This window comes from Carassius auratus, chromosome 47 (genome assembly GCF_003368295.1).
Source record: "Carassius auratus strain Wakin chromosome 47, ASM336829v1, whole genome shotgun sequence".
Taxonomy (NCBI): Eukaryota; Metazoa; Chordata; class Actinopteri; order Cypriniformes; family Cyprinidae; genus Carassius; species Carassius auratus.
The window spans coordinates 14364601-14383290 of record NC_039289.1 but is presented as its reverse complement, the minus strand read 5'-3'; the positions used below and the strand labels follow the sequence as shown (position 1 = coordinate 14383290).

At 35.8% G+C, this 18690-nt stretch overlaps 2 protein-coding genes across 2 annotated transcripts; one reads left to right on the top strand and one right to left on the bottom strand.

Annotated features, from left to right (window-relative positions):
* Positions 1-945: 945 nt before the first annotated feature.
* Positions 946-5752, top strand: LOC113065191 (mitochondrial import inner membrane translocase subunit TIM14-like). Its single transcript, XM_026236439.1, has 6 exons — positions 946-1100; positions 3161-3212; positions 3318-3388; positions 3479-3558; positions 5437-5507; positions 5602-5752. The coding sequence occupies exons 1-6, from the start codon at positions 1098-1100 to the stop codon at positions 5670-5672; spliced, it is 348 nt and encodes a 115-aa protein (XP_026092224.1). The 5' UTR covers positions 946-1097; the 3' UTR covers positions 5673-5752.
* Positions 5753-5983: 231 nt separating this feature from the next.
* LOC113065190 (fragile X mental retardation syndrome-related protein 1-like) lies at positions 5984-16941 on the bottom strand. Its single transcript, XM_026236438.1, has 17 exons — positions 16819-16941; positions 14751-14803; positions 14568-14661; positions 14423-14494; positions 14201-14349; positions 13089-13182; positions 12886-13002; positions 12628-12798; positions 12463-12541; positions 11574-11683; positions 11409-11495; positions 11171-11333; positions 10870-11079; positions 7476-7676; positions 7174-7257; positions 6994-7079; positions 5984-6909 (listed from the first exon to the last, which is right to left on the bottom strand). The coding sequence occupies exons 1-17, from the start codon at positions 16867-16869 to the stop codon at positions 6763-6765; spliced, it is 1968 nt and encodes a 655-aa protein (XP_026092223.1). The 5' UTR covers positions 16870-16941; the 3' UTR covers positions 5984-6762.
* Between the last annotated feature and the right edge of the window lie 1749 nt (positions 16942-18690).

Genomic DNA, 18690 nt, shown 5'->3' with positions numbered 1-18690 from the left:
GTATGCTTAGCTGTAGTTAGGTTTTTGTCCCATTAAAGTGGCATTTATCTAATAAAATGTATGATTTCAGAATGTTATTGCGTAGCCTACTGTTTTATAATGCAGGCCTACTACAGTACTGAAGTATAAATATCTGCCTGTTGCTCTAGAAAATGCTGCTATAACAGAATGTATCACGATTTGCAGTTAGTGTAGAATATATTTCTTTTTCCACTGCCAAAAATATCATTGTTCTGTTAAAGAGAGCTCAGTTCTGTCCAATATGCAAATTTAATCAATTATGAAATGAGTTAAGTTGGGCAATGTGGCATTATTTGTAGGGATGCACGATAATATCGGCACAATATCGGTATCGGCCGATAAAAGCTTAAAATGACCATTATCGGTATCGGCCGATATGAATATTTCTGCCGATGAGCCAAACCGATATTCTCCAAGTGAAATAATTGACCTGTTTTTCAGATGTGAATGTCTGTCTACATTTGTAAAATAATAAATTTATGGTAGAATCAGTACAGAAGAGATACATGGATTTCTCTTCAGTAAAATTAAAGTTTAAATATATCAGTATATATTTGTATATATATCGATATCGGTATCGGCATCGGCCAAAATTATTTTGAAAATATCGGCATATCGAATATCGGCCAAAATCCAATATCGTGCATCCCTAATTATTTGGTACTATGAAGCCTTATCAAGCCTTTGTGAAAAGAAGGGTTAGCACATTTGTTTGTAAGATAATATTTCATGTGACAACACTTAAACATACTACTCTGAAACATCTGCTGCTTATTGTATACTGTTTGACACGCTTCCTTAAAAAATAGTAGGGCAGTATGCACTGTGTACTTGGTAGTAAGTAAGTATGGCATTTCATACACAGCCCACAGGCATGCTTTTGCGCCTGACGATTAGACGTCAGTTCGGGCTTTGCGACGTACTGGCTCGTTTTGCGGCAGCAGGTCGCTCTCTGAAGTTCAGAAGTCACCATAACAACAACAACACGTGAGCCAGACATTTAGCATTCAGATATGAATAAAGTTATGATTAAAGACGATTACAACACAGGATCTTAGCAGAGGAAAGCAGAGATAATGGTAAGTGTTTCCTCTTTCACTTTAACCCAATGTGACGCGATTTTTAATGCTTTTATCAAGCAGTTTAAAAGCAAAAGGGACATAGCATTAGCATATTGCTAACTGATAGTGACATTCAGTCCTGTTTTAGATTGACACCCTGAGCAAATCATCCATGTTTATAGATATTTGACGTATGAATATATTCCACATCTGTTTATTAAACATAGTATATTTTTACACTATAGAACATACATCTTCAAGTGAAACTTGTGCAATCTTAAATGGGTTAATATTGTATGCTACTGTGAGATATGATTATGATATATATATATATATATATATATATATATATATATATATATATATATATATATATATACAAACCCAATTCCAAAAAAGTTGGGACACTGTACAAATTGTGAGTAAAAAAGGAATGGAATAATTTACTTATCTCATAAACTTATATATTATTCACAATAGAATATAGATAACATATCAAATGTTAAAAGTGAAACATTTTGAAATGTCATGCCAAATATTGGCTCATTTTGGATCTCATGAGAGCTGCACATTCCAAAAAAGTTGGGGCAGGTAGCAATAAGAGGCCGGAAAAGTTAAATGTACATATAAGGAACAGCTGGAGGACCAATTTGCAACTTATTAGGTCAATTGGCAACATGATTGGATATAAAAAGAGCCTCTCAGTGTCTCTCAGAAGTCAAGATGGGCGGAGGATCACCAATTCCCCCAATGCTGCGGCGAAAAATAGTGGAGTAATATCAGAAAGAAGTTTCGCAGAGAACAATTGTTTGAAGTTATCATCATCTACAGTGCATAATATCATCCAAAGATTCAGAGAATCTGGAACAATCTCTGTGCGTAAGGGTCAAGGCCGGAAAACCATACTGGATGCCCGTGATCTTCAGCTCTTAGACAGCACTGCATCACATACAGGAATGATACTGTAATGGAAATCACAACATGGGCTCAGGAATACTTCCAGAAAACATTGTCGGTGAACACAATCCACCGTGCCATTCGCCTTTGCCGGCTAAAACTCTATAGGTAAAAAAAAGAAGCCATATCTAAACATGATCCAGAAGCACAGGTGTTTTATCTGGACCAAGGCTCTTTTAAAATGGTCTGTGGCAAAGTGGAAAAGTGTTCTGTGCTCAGACGAAACAAAATTAAGTTATTTTTGGAAAACTGGGACGCCATGTCATCCGGACTAAAGAGGACAAGGACAACCCAAGTTGTTATCAGTGCTCAGTTCAGAAGCCTGCATCTCTGATGGTTTGGGGTTGCATGAGTGCGTGTGGCATGGGCAGCTTACAGATCTGGAAAGATGAGCACCATCAATGCTGAAAGGTATATCCAAGCTCTAGAACAACATATGCTACAATCCAGACGTCGTCTCTTTCAGGGAAGACCTTGCATTTTCCAACATGACAATATCAGACCACATACTGCATCAATTACAACATCACGGCTGTGTAGAAGAAGGATCCAGTACTGAAATGGCCAGCCTGCAGTCCAGACCCATAGAAAAGATTTGGCACATCATAAAGAGGAAGATGTGACAAAGACCTAAGACAGTTGAGCAACTAGAAGCCTGTATTAGACAAGAATGGGACAACATTCCTCTTCCTAAACTTGAGCAACTTGTCTCCTCAGTCCCCAGACGTTTGCAGACTGTTATAAAAAGTAGAGGGGATGCCACACAGTGGGAAACATGGCCTTGTCCCAACTTTTTTGAGATGTGTTGATGCCATGAAATTTAAAATCAACTTATTTTTCCCTTAAAATGATACATTTTCTCAGTTTAAAAATTTGATATGTCATCTATGTTGTATTCTGAATAAAATATTGACATTTGAAACGTCCGCATCATTGCATTCTGTTTTTATTCACAATTTGTACAGTGTCCCAACTTCTTTTGTAATCAATGCTGAAATAGTCTGTATATAAGCGATGTGTTATGATTGACGTGTATGATGTGTGGTTGCGTTAAATAATGCAAATTGCCTCTCAATTAATGCAAATTGCACAATCAAGGGTTATTGTTTTGTGTATTTTAGGCCAGTACCATGGTGGCCGTGGGCATTACCCTAGCAGCAGCAGGGTTTGCAGGTAAGAATCCAGTACATTACGATAAATCTGCACAGGAACATGACACATTCCACATCTGCTGATTAATTATGCCTGATTGTTTTCTAATGGCCCATTTTTTTACAGGTCGCTATGCAATGCAAGCAATGAAACATATGGAGCCGCAAGTGAAACAAGCTCTGGAGGCATCCAAATCTGCAAGTTATATTCTTCCTATCATATAATCCATACTTTATCTTAATAAACTCAAGACAATTTTATTTTAACAGTTTACATGTGTGTGACAGGCATTTGGTAGCGGATACTACAGAGGTGGTTTTGAACCAAAGATGACCAGGAGAGAAGCTTCTCTTATTCTTGGTGTCAGGTAGTCTGTTTTCACAAATTATGTCTTTGTCAATGAAAAATAAATATCATGTTATACACTACAACTGCTTATTTCAAGTGTACATATAGCCTTTATTTACACAAAATAATGCACTTATTTAATACATTATAATCACTGTGTTATCAGAGGATACATGTGTATCCCTAGTACTGCTTTCCACCCCGTTAATATTATTTTACAACATCTTAATTTCCAAAATGTTATGTTCAACCCTTTTACACAACACTGAATATCTAAAATATATTATAGTGTGGTTGTTTTTTGTTCAGCCCTGTTATTCCACATTTCATAATTAATATCTAAAACATGCTTACTCTTACTTTACATCATTTACATTTCCACCATGTTGGTTTCCATCCTGTTACACAACACTAAAATATATTACATTGCGGTTGTTTTTAACGACAATAATTGTAATCAGGGAATAATGCACAACTGATAAAGTAGAATCTGAGTATTCAACTCTGTTATGTCACATTTCATCATTTATTTTCAAAAAAGCATTTACATTTCTACCATGTTATGCTCCACCCTGTTATATAATAGTGTACAGTATATTATGATGTAGTTGATTTTAACAGTCATTCGTTTGTATTCAAGGAATATGTCAAAATGTCAAAGTACAAACTTGGGTCTTGTTTCAACCCTGTTATTCTACATTTCATAATTAATATCTAAACTCTGCTTAATCTTTACATCATTTTTATTTAATTTCAGGTTCCATCCTGTCTCACAACAGTGTATATATTGTAATATCGTTGTTTTTAATAGCAGTCATTAATTTGTGTTCAAGGAATACATACAGCTGTTGAAGAAGAAATGCAAATGTTTCTTCAACTCTTTTATTCCACTTTGTATGATTTATTTTTCAAATCTGCTTATTTTACATTACGCACCAGTTACATGACAGGGTAGAATATTACAGAGTAGTTGCTCTTAATAATGGTTATCAATTTAAAATCAGATATGTAAAATAAATTTGAGTATTCAGCCCTATTACACCACATATTGTATGCATTTCTAAAGCATTTTCACTTAAGTTCCATTTTAAGTTCCATCCTGTTACACACATATGTAATTTTAAAATCAGAGAATATGTACAGCTGACAATTTGAGTATTTATTAAATACTGTTGTGCCATATTTTAGACTTTTCTAAAATCTGCTTAGGGGCTGTTCCCACAGAATGCAATTTTTTTTCTGTTTACTATAAGAGCATGTTGCAATTGTGGTCTGCCCTAATAACTATGGCAATAATGATAAAGTTTTAATCATTTAATCAATAATTTAGTCTATAAAGTTTTAATCACTCTTATTCTTTGAGAATAGTGAAGTCCACACCGTAACTATAATGGAAATGAAACAAAGGAATGATATCAATGGAATCATTTTCAGAACTACATTTTTCACCAAGTGCTGAACACTTAAAAACACCGACAGCCAATTAGAATCCATCCTGATTTAAAGCGCTCAAACATTTAAAGCGGCAAACAACATCAATGCATCACATTTTTATAATAAAGAGAATGTTAAAAATCCATTGGTGTGGATGCTAATAGTTACCGCAATCTTTCTTTGTATGAACAGGTCTGTATGTTATGGCAGTAGTGAGGACCCCACTATTCTCATAACACTCATTTCATCACAATTTCACAGTACTTCTAGGATTATTAGAACCTTACATGTATTATTATAGTTAACATCTTTGGTGTGAATGAGCCTTTAATCTGCTTTCTGAGTTAGTAAAATGTTTACGTAAATGGTAATCTAATCCAGATTAAGTATCATAAGATTAAAGGGAATTTACAAAGTTTGACCCATGTGTATTTCTGAACAGTTTTCATTCTCTTTCATTTAGTCCTACCGCTAACAAAAACAAGATCAGGGACGCACACAGAAAACTGATGATATTAAACCATCCGGACCGAGGTGAGACCTCATGTTTCGTAAAAGGCATTACATACAAAACTCTTCAGGATCTGAGTTCCTCTGAGCTTTCGGTGTATCTGTGTTTCTTCGGCAGGCGGAGCCCCATATCTGGCGGCAAAAATCAACGAGGCTAAAGATTTACTTGACGGACAGATGAAGAAATAGATCTTCGTCAGATGTTTGAACGAGCGCTGTCTGATGAACTTGAATTCTTACATGATCATTAAACACCATGTTGTCCTCTAGATCTGATCTCCTCTGTATGAAAATGAATTGATGCTGAATGTGGCAAAAACTGATTGATTACCTTTTTATTGTTGAAAAACCTGCATTGAGAATCTCTTGCCCTCATGCAAAATTCTCAACCCCATTCAGATTCCCTAAATAATTTCAAAAGTTACCACACCTTTACACAAAGCTGAAATATTCAGGAGCCTTGTTTGACCAAGAAAGACAAAAACAACTGATACACCAACTTTGAAAATTTGGCTGGAAGATCAAATGTTTATTTATGAATTACCTGCATACAAAAAAAACATATTGCACATCAAACAACCAGAATGATCTTAAAAAGAAAAAAACAAGGACTAAAGAAAGTAGTTTACAGAACAAAACATCTGGAAATTGATCTTTCAGTAGCCCAGATTTGTAATCTGCGTGCTAAGAAGTTTAAACAGGCAGTTTAGTGTTAAAAACCACTGCGTTGTTAACTTTAAATACTGTACATTTTAAAATAAATAAACCAAATAATTGGTTGCCACCATTACAACAACCCAACAGGCAAAAGATGAACCCAATGCAATCATTCAGGAAGTGTTGTACATACAGCATTTAAAATGGACAGTTGGCAGACCAGTTTCCAGACTAACGTTATTCTAAAAGGTCAAGAAATTATTTCAGTGCAAAACCTCCTTTTTCCCATAACCCCTCGTGAAGAAGTGGTTGCATATTAAAAACGTAACAAAAAGCAGCTAAGAATGTCTGCAAATCTTTCTGTATTCAGACAAGTGTTTTTTTTGTTTTGTTTGTTTGCTCTATAGCCAGCCAACAAAATGTTGAAACTATGCTCTGAAGGCACAACATCCGATCAGGAATACAGGTTTATTTGTTTCATTGTAATTATCGGTTCCATAGTGAAGGAACTGAAGAGTGCAATCGAGAATGTGTAAGTCCGTACGTCTATCTTTGGCAAGCTTGTACAAGCACTATTGTAAAACTGTAGAGGTTATGAGTTTGGAGAAAAGAAGCGGACGGATTAGGAGACTCCGTTGACGACGGCTGGCTTGGCTTTGGGTGTCTTCTCAGCAGAAGCTCGTGGCATTTTGCTCTGATCGTCTGCTTTGGTTGGGCCATTGCTCACGGCTTCAGCGGGGCCGTGCTCCGATATGAGCTCCACTTGACCCTGTGGACCACACAAAACATCTCAACATGTTCTTCATTTGAAAACTAGTCACTGCGATGCATAAAAGAAGAAATCTAGAGTCACCATGTCGTATTTGTTCTTCCTCAGATCTCTCGCGTTTCTCCGTCTGCTCTCAGATTCGGCTCGTGATATGTAGTCAGCCACAGTAACTGCAAAAGACATCAATAATTTCATTATCCAACGAGCTTTATAGGTCTATAATGAAATAGCTTTGCGTGAGGAACAGACTGTGTTAATTCCTACCGGAGCTCGGCTGTCTCTCCTCAGGAGGCTGGAGATGGCGGCGGCGGCTACGATTGCGCCGCTGGGGTTTAGCTTCAGCATCATCTACAAGAGACCAGTGAAAAGCCTGACCTTAAATACACAGTCGTTTTGGAAAAAGCCTAGAGTTAATTGCAATTTGTGGAATTGGTCATGTTTTGGGTACATGGATTGATTTTCACATTGATCTGAATAAAAACAACCTCAATACTAAGTAAAAGTGTTGCAGTTGAACGTTTCTAGACTTTATTTGAGACGGTAAGCTGCAGTGAAGCTGGTCCTACCGAGGCCGTCCTCGCTGAGGGAGGCGCTGTCAGACTCGCTCATGCCGTCCATGACTGTGCTGTCTTCATCTGTGCGGCGGCGACGCGAGCGCCTGCGACGGCTGGGGTTCACCTGCGACTCACTGCCATCTGTGTCTGCCGTCTGATCTGTCTCCGTGTTGTCCAGCAGACTGTACGGGTTTCCATCTGGATCCTTCAGGACTGACCGGAAACACAACAACTACAATTAATACTTACAGTGCAATGCAACATGCAAGGACACAAACCTATTCATTAATTACAGAACAACTAGATTTGTAAACATTTTCAGACGTGCTTGTCTGTGCAAAATTTTATTTATTAATAGTTTAGTAAATTTAGTTTTTCAAAAAAAGGTTTGTCCCCTCATCAATTTGTGGAAATGTTTTATTAAAAAGTTCCAGGGCCCGTATCAAGAATCTAAATGCAAAAAGTAGCTCCTAGTGACAAAATTCTAAGAAAATTCTTAGAAATGTGGGCATTTACTCATAAAATTAAAGAAAAAATCCTAGTAAAGAAAAAAGTAATTCAGAAAGCATCTTAACCCTTAAAAGAGGTCTTAAGGTCAAACTTGTTTGGAGCACAGACGAGGACTTTTAAGAGGCTTAAAGAGTTTCTTTAGCAGAGGAGAAAATGGCAGAAAGACGAAGAGGCAGAAGAAATGTGTTGCAGACAATGGATGACAGTGAGTTAATAAGACGCTATAGATTATAGAATAATTTATAATTTAATATATAAAGTAATCACTACATTATGATATTTGGCAACTGGGAAGATGCAACAATGCAATAGTGATGATTTGGGTCTGTCACAACCTTCTGTAAGCAGAGTGATCACACAAACAATTACAGCACTTTCAGAACATCTTATTGTGTCACAGTTCATTTAGTTTCCACTGGAGATTCCCACCTTGCAGGCTCTAAAAACTGCATTTATGAATATAGCAGGCTTATAGGTGCACACAAGCAGGGGGAATGAACCATTAATAGTTTGTGCTATACGCTCCCTTGTCTGCTTCTTGTCCCTTGCTGTGACACCCGGCTTGAATTTTCCTTTAAGAATGGCCTTGTGTTCATCCACTAACTGGGCTCACAGTAAACACTGTTCCTCTGTCCAGTTTGGCTTTCTCACCCTTCTTGGTTTTGATTCCATGTTTGATACATTAAAACCAACATTCAAACTGCACTTAAATAGGACAGCAATCACTGTAATTAGAAAGAGTGGAACAATTTGTATCATTCTAAGCCAATCAAATACCTTATAGGAAATTAAAAGCAAATAAAAACAAGGATTTAGATACGCACATATAGTGTGTGTGTATGTGAGAGAGAGAGAGAGAGAGAGAAAATGGTCAAATAGGATAAATTACGCATGTAAATTCAAAGTGAGAAATAGAATATACTTAAAATCACTCTTTTTTTCCTTCTTGTACAACCAACCAATCACAGTCTTCAAAAGATTGTGTCATACATAGCAACGGGGTCAACCCCGCCTCCTCACTAAGATGAAAGTTTTTGTCTTTTTCTTACTCAGAGTTGCTCTCCGATCGGTCCTGAATCGCTCTTAAGCGAAGACTCCTACGTAAAAGTTTTTAAGCTAAATTAAGAGTTTCTGAGAGGATTCTTAGAATCTTTATGAATACGGGACCTGACTTTTAGTTAAACTGTCACCACAACATAACTTGTTTCCTCTTTTTAGGTAAATCATGGCAATGTCTTACTATTCTTAGAGCCACAATTGAACTAAAACAAGGGAATTTTTTATTCATGGCCATGATATATAATCTTCCTCCTCCATAAAACATAAATCTTAGTGCCGTATGATTTTTGCGATGCCAAAAATGCAGATGAAAAGCCTTCACTACAACCTTCTCAAACAAAAGTCTGGTTTAACTTGGAGAAATAAAAAGACAGAAATATGCTACTATAGAACAGTAAACAGTCTCATTACTTTAATCACACATGCATTATTTGTTTTGATCTGATATGTTTTAATAAAGTGATCGGGTTGATATGTCACAAGTTTCTGATCAGATTTACTCTTTTGACTTGTGCACACTGCATGAATATACAGAGTTTCCCGCTGCTTGTAGCATGCTGTTTTAAAAAGCACACGTGAAATGTATTTACTTCAAGCAGCACATGAACAGTTGTGCTGCTTAATGTAACTTTAAAAAAATAAAAAAGGGTGTAAAAGTGCCTCTTCCCACACCCAAAACTAGTCGTCTGTTGATGAGAGTCTTAAACGAGGACTGGTGGGACGTGGTCGTGCTCCACTTCACATACGCTGAGTGAAAGGGGAGATTTATAATGACAGGACACTTATTTATGACACTTCCTCGTTCCGCGTGTCATACGTCATTACGTCTCGGTTTTCAATCCGATCAAGAGTTCACATGTCCTCTCACTCAGATTAAACACCACTTACGATCCGATCGAAATTTTAGCCAGATCAGGCCAATGCAATCTGATTGATGTGTTTACATGTGACTTTTTTATTCTGATTGTGCTTCTAGGCATATTAGGATCGGATTAGAAGGGTCCACGTAAACGCAGCTGTTGTTGATGAATTCATATTGAACCATGAAAAATTTTGACAAATAAAAGGTAATTTTCAAAAAAATTTAATCTCATTTAGCATTTCAATTTATATTGTTAAAGGTCATTGCACACAAAACAATACAAACTGTCGTCTTTAAGTATTGAGGATGATTTTTTTTGTCCTCTCTCTTCTTAAAAAGAAAGAGCATCCACTCCTGCGATTGTTTAGAAAGGAAGGAGCGTTCCACCTCCAAGAAGAGTGGGATTATCCAGACCGATTAAAGCTTACTTTCCAATGTCAGAGGCTCAGGTTGATGTTTTGCTAGCGATACTGGAACCACCTATTAAAAAGACGACCACCATTTTCTGTGAATCAATTGATCCTAAACAGAGACTGGCAGTTTGTCTAAGGTACGAATTGTAGGAATCTGAGCACTGGCGATTCACCACCATTGCCAGCAGTTTTACAGTGGCTCATAACGTCTCTCACAATGTGTTTTTATACAGTCTATGGTTTTTACGAATGCAAAAAATGCAGTAAATCGAACCCGTTCCGAATTTTTTTTTTGACGGACGAAAGTTTCGGAGGCAGTGTCCAATCGTGATTGACATAACGTGAGGTCGAATTTATTTTTTGACGTGCGAAAATTTTGTATGCCAATTTCGGTAAGTTCTTAAATGTTAAAAATGAATGAATATTCAATTATTCAAATAAATAACAGAAAAAATAAAAAATGAAAGGAGAATGCAGAATTTGGGGAAAAAACAAAGCTGTAAAACCTGTGCTGGTGATCACGTGTGTTTCCTGATGAAGGGCAGAAAGGGGGCCAGTATACCTGAGCTGATGGAGTTGGACGGCCCTCTTCCTGATCCGCGTCCCCTGCCCCCGGGTCCTCCGCGTCCCCGTCCCTCTCCCGGTCTCCTCCGGCTGTCCCTCTGCTGTCTGGGGATGTGCTCGGCCTCCTCTCCTGCCATGGACCAGTCTCTCATCTCCTCCCTGCGCTCAGAGTCCGTCTCCGAGGGGTACGAGTGCTCGGAGTTAGTGCCTGCAAAACAGCTTTCACTGAATCTATGATTTCCTCTGAATGTGTGCTGAAGCATGACCTGGACGTGTTTATTTCGAGAGGTTCCCCGTACCGTAGCCGGACGTGTGTGCGGGCCCCCGGCGGCCGCGGCCCCTGCTGGAGTACGAGCGGCTCTCCTCAGTCGCGGGGCGGTTTGGGACAGGCCTGTAGCCCATCCCGATCTGACGCAGCTGCTCGTCGATCTGCAGCCGCTCCAGCCGCAGCTGCTCCACCTCCTGCACCACAGACAAGCTTCAGCTTCAGCTCCTCCAACACTTTCAGCACCGCGCCGACAGCCTTCTCATACTCACCTTCAGATAAGATATATGGTACTCCAGCAGGACCTGAACGTTGCTGATGCTCTCCTTCGTTCCAACAAATGTAAATGGCACCATTCCCTAAGAACAAAGATACATTATTGAATGTATTTATATATAGATCTGGCTTCTTCTCAGTGCTACTGTCAGAGGTCTTACTTCCTGTCGGGGGAGTTTGTTGTCGTTGTCTCCTTCGATGCGTACTCTCACTACACCAGATTTATCCACAATCTCCTGGATAACCTTGCCACTTTTTCCAATAACCTTCCCTACAAAGAGAAGTGATTTGTCAGCATAATTTTGAAAGCTAAAGTTAACATGATAAAAAAATAAACTGACTCCATTTCCATGCTTTTGTGTTCTTTCACAAACCTTGAGAAACTTTGTGCTTCCCCACTAATCATTTACATTATCTTTTTTAAGATGATCACGTTCCCACCTCATATTATAAAAAGTTACGATTTGCGAGTGAACTCCTGTGCAGAAATTAAATTAAACTTATTTTAGAAATTTAAACTTTAAATGAAACTTAAATAAGAATTTTTACCTTGACAACTAACCAAAACAAATTTGTTGAAATACATATATAATATTAAAATAAAAGAATTAGGTTGCGAACAATTTCCCGTTGCACTAAAATGTTGTTACTGGTAAATAAAAAACTACTTTCAAAACATATTCTGTCATATAACTAAAGTACAATAGAGTTAAGTAAAGTATAAATTTCATATGAAAAACTAAAAAAAATTAAAAAATAAAATAAATAAAAAAATTCATAAATAAGAAACTATCTGAAAAAAGTTGATTGAAATTTTAAAATTACTAACCCTGAAATAAAAATAAATTAATGCCAAAAATAAAATATCTAAAACTTAAAACTAGAATTAAACCAAAAACGGAAAAATATACAAAATAAAGCTAATTAAAAGCATTAATAAATACTACGTACTATATATAAATAATTCTAAAACAAGGGAATTGCAGTCTAAATTATTTTACATTAATTTTAAGCTTTGTACAATTTGATAAAAATAAAATAAGTGCATACCAACAAGATTGCGAGGAATCTGCACTGAATCTTCCAGAAACTCCAGATAATTCCTTGCTTTCTGTACCGCCTCAGCCGTCTGCAACGAGACATTCAAGAATGCATGGTATCCGTCACACAGCGTCTGTCTAGCGTGATGCGTGTGTGTGCCGGGGGCGGACGCACCTCTCCGTACACCCTGAAGGTGCGCGTGTCCTCGTCCAGCTCGATGGCGGTCACTCCTGGCACCTTTCTGGCCTGCTGAATGTTACTGCCGTGGCTCCCGATGGCCAGACCCATGAGGTCCTCTCTCACAGTGAACTCCTCCTGAAACGCCGACGCCAGCTGCTTCGTACTCTACAAACACAGAGGTGTTCACGTTTGAGAGAGTAAACCTAAGTAACATTAACTGACCAAATAAATAACCGAACAGTATCCACGTACCTCCAGATGTTTGGTGGCCTCCTGGTTGCGGGACATGAGCAGGAGTTTGGTGCGGATGCTGCGTAAGTGCATGTCACTCAGCAGAGAGACGCGCTTGACGGTGGCTTCGCTCAAGGACTACAGGTGTTTGGGGAACAGTGTTGGTTAAGCTTTAGTGAGGTTTACACCTGCTCTCAGAAGTGCCGAGGTTAACTGGGACTCACCAACACAACCAGTTCACTCTGCTCCGGGCTGTAGACGATCCGAATGGCTCCGACCGCCTTTTTGAAGTCCTTGTGGGCTTGTTCGTTCTCACATCTAACACGAGCCAAGAAGAAACCAGCTCATGGTTTTAATCAACACTCTTGCCATTATACGTGTTACGATTCACACCAAAATCTTATGTGAAAAAAATGTTTTACAAAAGATAATTAAGCACATCTCACACCCAAATTGTCTTTGATATACAGTGGTGACCCTCATTACTGAATTAGTCTTTTTTTTGTGAATTTATTATTCTTATTATTATTATATTTATAATTTATGATCAAATGCATTTAAAATCCAATCAACTCTTATGATTAAATGTGTGAAATTGTGGGGAAATTATGCATGTGTACACACACACATACATATATATATATATATATATATATATAATTTGTTATATATTTTATTAACTTTTTAATATTTATATATATATATATTTTATTAACTTTCTTTTTAGGAAAACTTGAACAACTGGAAATTTAAAACAAATCTAATTCGAACATTTACTAATTTCTTGACAAATTCAAATAATTTGTTTTTAAATATTTATGTTACATTTCATTTTTATTTGAAAATATTTATTATTATTATTATTATTATTATAGATTATTATAGTTTTATAATTTTTAAATACATTATTAACTTTTTAAAAATAAAACTGGAAAATAAATGGACATTTTTGGAATTTTTTTTTTAAAGAAATTAAAGCCAATTCAAAACTTTAAGTAAAAAAAAATAACAACATTTGAATAACAACAAAAAATAATAATCCAAAAGCTATGCGATTAAAAACAAAACAAAACAAAAAAACACACCAAATACAAATGCCAGCTTCTATTTTGTTTAGATATTAATAGTAGTATTAGTAGTTATGAATTATTTACTTGTAATGCCATGTCAGCATCTAACGCTATCTTCATGACAAAAACCGAATTGGTATAATACAAGAGTTTTTGTTTAGATATTAGGTAGATACCAGTATCCCAGGATGCACCTCAGTAGGTATGATATGGTTGTGCTTGTGTGAGTGATTGCAGTGATGTGTCCGTCCTGAGGCTGTACTCACGCTGCTCTGAGGTCATCCGGGACGGGGACACTGCACTTGAAGAACGTGTTCTCCGTCACAGCTTTACTGCGGTTGACCGGGCGCAGGCGCTCGAACGTCACGATCTCGTTGTAGGTCGCGTCACACGCCGCGTACTCGATAACGTAGAACTGCAGGAAGCAGAAGCGAAAGTGAACTCGGAGCCCTTCAGAGGAGACGGAGAGTTTAGCGAGAGACACTCACGGCTCCTTTCATCATGCGCACTTTGGCCAGCCACCAGCCGCAGGGCTCCTGCTCGTTCGCTCGCGACAGGATCTGAACGCAGAACAACACGTGTTAAGAGCTTCGAGGCTGTACGGGGCTCTTACAGAAGCACGTCTGACTTCACCTCCACTTCCTCTCCTTCGCTGATCTCCTTCTTGCCGTCAGCGGGAGGAGGTAACCGCACATCGCTGAAGGGAACTTGTCTTTCAGGCTGCCAGCTGAGAAAAACATTGATATAATGATGCTCGTCTACCAAAGCGCATTACGAAAGCTACGTCATGATTGGAAACAATTAGCTTCTACTCACTTATTCTCAAACGAAACGGAGAGCGAGTCATCGTGAACGTCTTTGACAAAGCCCTGGAATAATGAGATTTATAAAAATTTATAATAATATATTTATATATATATATATTAATAACTTATTTATTTTGTTTTTTGTTTTATTAAAAAGTGGATCTACTAATGCTATTATAAAAGTTGTGAATTTTGCAGTGCAAAACAGGGTTAAAATCGTTAAAAAAGCGTTATTTGAATTAAAGCTCAATTCAAATAAAGTATACAAATTTGTCAGAAGAAAATAAAGAAAGAAATGACCTGGTACCTGACTGAAAAAAAAGTGTAAATATAAAATGGATTTAAAATAAAATGTATGTAAAAATCTAAAATAAAAATAAATTAAAAACATCAATAAAAACTATAATGGCATTTAAATAATAATAAAATAACAGCAAAAGACTAAGCTCTATTGAATAGAATTTGCTAATACTATTATATTATGAAATTGCGTTTTAACTAAAACTTCAAAATACTGTTAATAAAGCTGGAATAAATATTATTCTTTCTCAAAATAAACAAATAAATGTTGACATGGCAGCTAACTGCAATTATGTTAAATTAAAAATAATTTTTATTTATATAGAAAACTCAATCAAGTTTTCAAACTAATTCAAAATAACAATAAAAACAATATTTAAAAAAATACTAAAATAGCACTTGTCCAAAAGTTAAGCGATTCAAAAGACTAAACACCACAATATTAATATTTTTTTAAATGTATAACAAATTTATAATACAAATAGCTAAAATGTATAAAACGAACAAACACTGTAAACTTTTCCAACACATACATACATACATACATACATATATATATATATATATATATATATATATATAAATTCTAATTGTGTTTTCCCAGCTGAAATCACACAATAACTTTTCAATGAATCAAATTATTTGAAGTGTGGTTAAACATACAACTCATTTTGTCATAAAAGCAATAATATCGCATAATAGTATTCTGATGAATAAAACATTAAAACAATGTTTCAAGAGGAGTGTTGTTTTGCTCGGTGGTATCGATCAAATATAAACTCAGTGTATGATATACAAATAAACGGATACTTCAATCCCAGCTGCCTTTCAATGCCAACTGACTCCAGAATCACAGCTGGTCTCCCTAAACCTCCTCTCAAAATAGAGCGGTGTTAAAATATCTGCTGATGGACAGAGAACAGCTGACATGATAAACCTGAGCTAATAATTGAAGGATGAGATGGAGAGGGAATAACAACTTCAGTTAGACTCTCCAGAGCCACTAGTGTTTATTAATATAGAGATATATTCAAGACAGAAAGCTATAGACTCATGTATACAGTAAACTACACTAGAGACACACTGCTTGGATGTTTCTTGAGAGAAACTGGGAATACACGATCTGATCATTTCTGACCACACCTTAAATTGGCATCTTTTCTTTCAGCTGAACCCACACATCCATCTCATTTGTTCAGATAAACAGATTATTTTCATTATAAATGGCTCTGCATAGTTAATAGAGCATAATTTGCTTCACTATAATGATAGTGAAACCACCGAGAGCATCATTGAAATGAACAACAACACCTAATTACTGATTTTTATATTAGTGTTTAAGTAGTATTGTCTTTTATCTAAGCATTCATTATGGTTTTGTTCATATAAATCGCTGAAAGACGATTATAACCGAGCGCCCGACTGAATAATATTAAACACTTAGCAGATAAACAAACTGAAACCAAAAGTCAGTTACTCTAACCTTGAAACTCAGTTTCTCCTAATGCAAAACACTTTCGTACTTGAAGTCAAAGTTAAATAAACGTTAGCATTATTCTTGTGTACTGTTTTTGTTATTTAAATACCATCCTCGCGCAACTGCTAACCGGCTAAAGGCTAACAGCCACCGAGTCGAGTAACGTTACTATTTATATGCGTCGAAAGTAACGCAAAGATGTAGCTCGATTTCCAATATTTTCTGCAAGGTTTTATCATCCTCGCTGTCTTAAGAGATGAATGCGTGTGCACTGTAAAAGAGAATGGAGTAAAATATTTACCTTATAATAAGCTCCATTGGAGCCACGGACCTCCACCGTCAGTTCCTCCATGTTTAGCGCGAAAAGAATGCTGGGTAAAGTTCTAGAACTCTACTGGGTTTAACAGTGAACCCTGCGGAACTCCTTCACACTAAATACAGTACTTTAACCCGAGATGATGTATTGCAAAGAACTATAAATAAACTTTTACTATATAACTGTATTTTTTTCTTTACTTAACTCAAGTATAAATGTTTCTGTTGACTTTTACTTTTACTTTCACTACACAAACAGCTTTATGTGATTTGTTTTGTGAATCGCAAATCCGAATCCAAGACAACAGAGTTAAGGAGAATCCAAATAAAATATACTTAAACTTTAGCCTGTGTTTTGTGTGTGTGTGTGTTTATAAATTATAATATTTATTGATTATATAATTATTTATTTTTAAAAAGCTTAAGCATTATACATTATGAAAAAGTTAGTAATTTTCATTGAACCTTTGAAAACTGTTCATATTTGTAATATTTAGCATTGTTTAGTGTTTTCATGGTGTTCTGGGTGGCTGCTATGGTATTACTAAACGTCTGTTAAGGTGTTCTCAGTGTTTTTAGTTCATTGTTATGTGGTTGCATTAATGTGATGACTCACATGCTGGAGTTTAAAACTTATGGTCAGGTATTTGTTCAGATCACTAACCTCAGCTATCTGCAGTAGTAATAGTGTTGCTTACCTTATCAAGCACTCCTAATTATAAATCCAGCAACTGCAATGCAAACTGGGAAAACATGCGTCCCTCTGGACTTTACATATAAAATGAAGCAGAGGCATGCTACCAAATTTTATTTACTTACTGAATCAGTTTGAGAGATATTCAGTATATTCTATTGTTTATGTCATTCACTTGTACCTTTGATACTTGGTACATTTAATATAATTTATTACTTTTAGGCAATTATTTTTTTCCCATGGGCTACTTTAAATATATTCCCATAACTTTATCATTACATTTACTGGTGCATATGAATTTTACTAATTAGTAATTAAAGCTCTATTATATAGGCTACACTTTTTCACACATTTACAGCATGCATTATATATTTACATAATTGCTTAAAAAAAAATTCTTAATATTGGTATTTTAATGATCAGATTATTTAATAAAGAGAATACCACCAGTAGCTAACCAAAGCACCAAATATTCAGTTTTCTGAATATGACACATTTAAAGTTATTAAACAGAACTTTGATATAAACACTATCCCTTCTTTCTACTTTTTATTTTGCTTTATTATTTCTTTAATTTATGTATTTTAAATTGTGGCTGGAACAAAACTGCTATGCTATGACAAAATCACCAATAAAAAGCTATACAAATTGCAAACCATGCATTCAAAATTTCAGAAATTCATGTTGACTTGTTTGTTAATTTAAAATAAAATAAAATAACTGTCTTTCACTAACAGACTGAGATCACAAATTAAATGAAAGAAGTTGAAAAAATGAGGCAAATCTGATACTGACATCTAGTGGTAAAATACCAAGAATTTCATTTAGATATTCTCTCACTGTACACTGATTTTAGCCACTAATATTAGATAAAAAATAAATAAATAAATAAATAAAACCTTTTCAAGCAAAACAATGGCCTCTTAATATAATACTATATTAGTTGTTTAATAATATGTAGTTACATACATTTATTATGTATACATATTACATACATATATATACATTTATACTTATTCTTACTGTATATTTACTATAAAATATATTTAAATAATTATCATAAATATAAAAATAACATAAATCATAGTTATTCATTTAACATGAATAAAAATTAATAAAATGTAGTCTGTTCAAGCACTTGAAATGGCAAAGTCATATTAAACT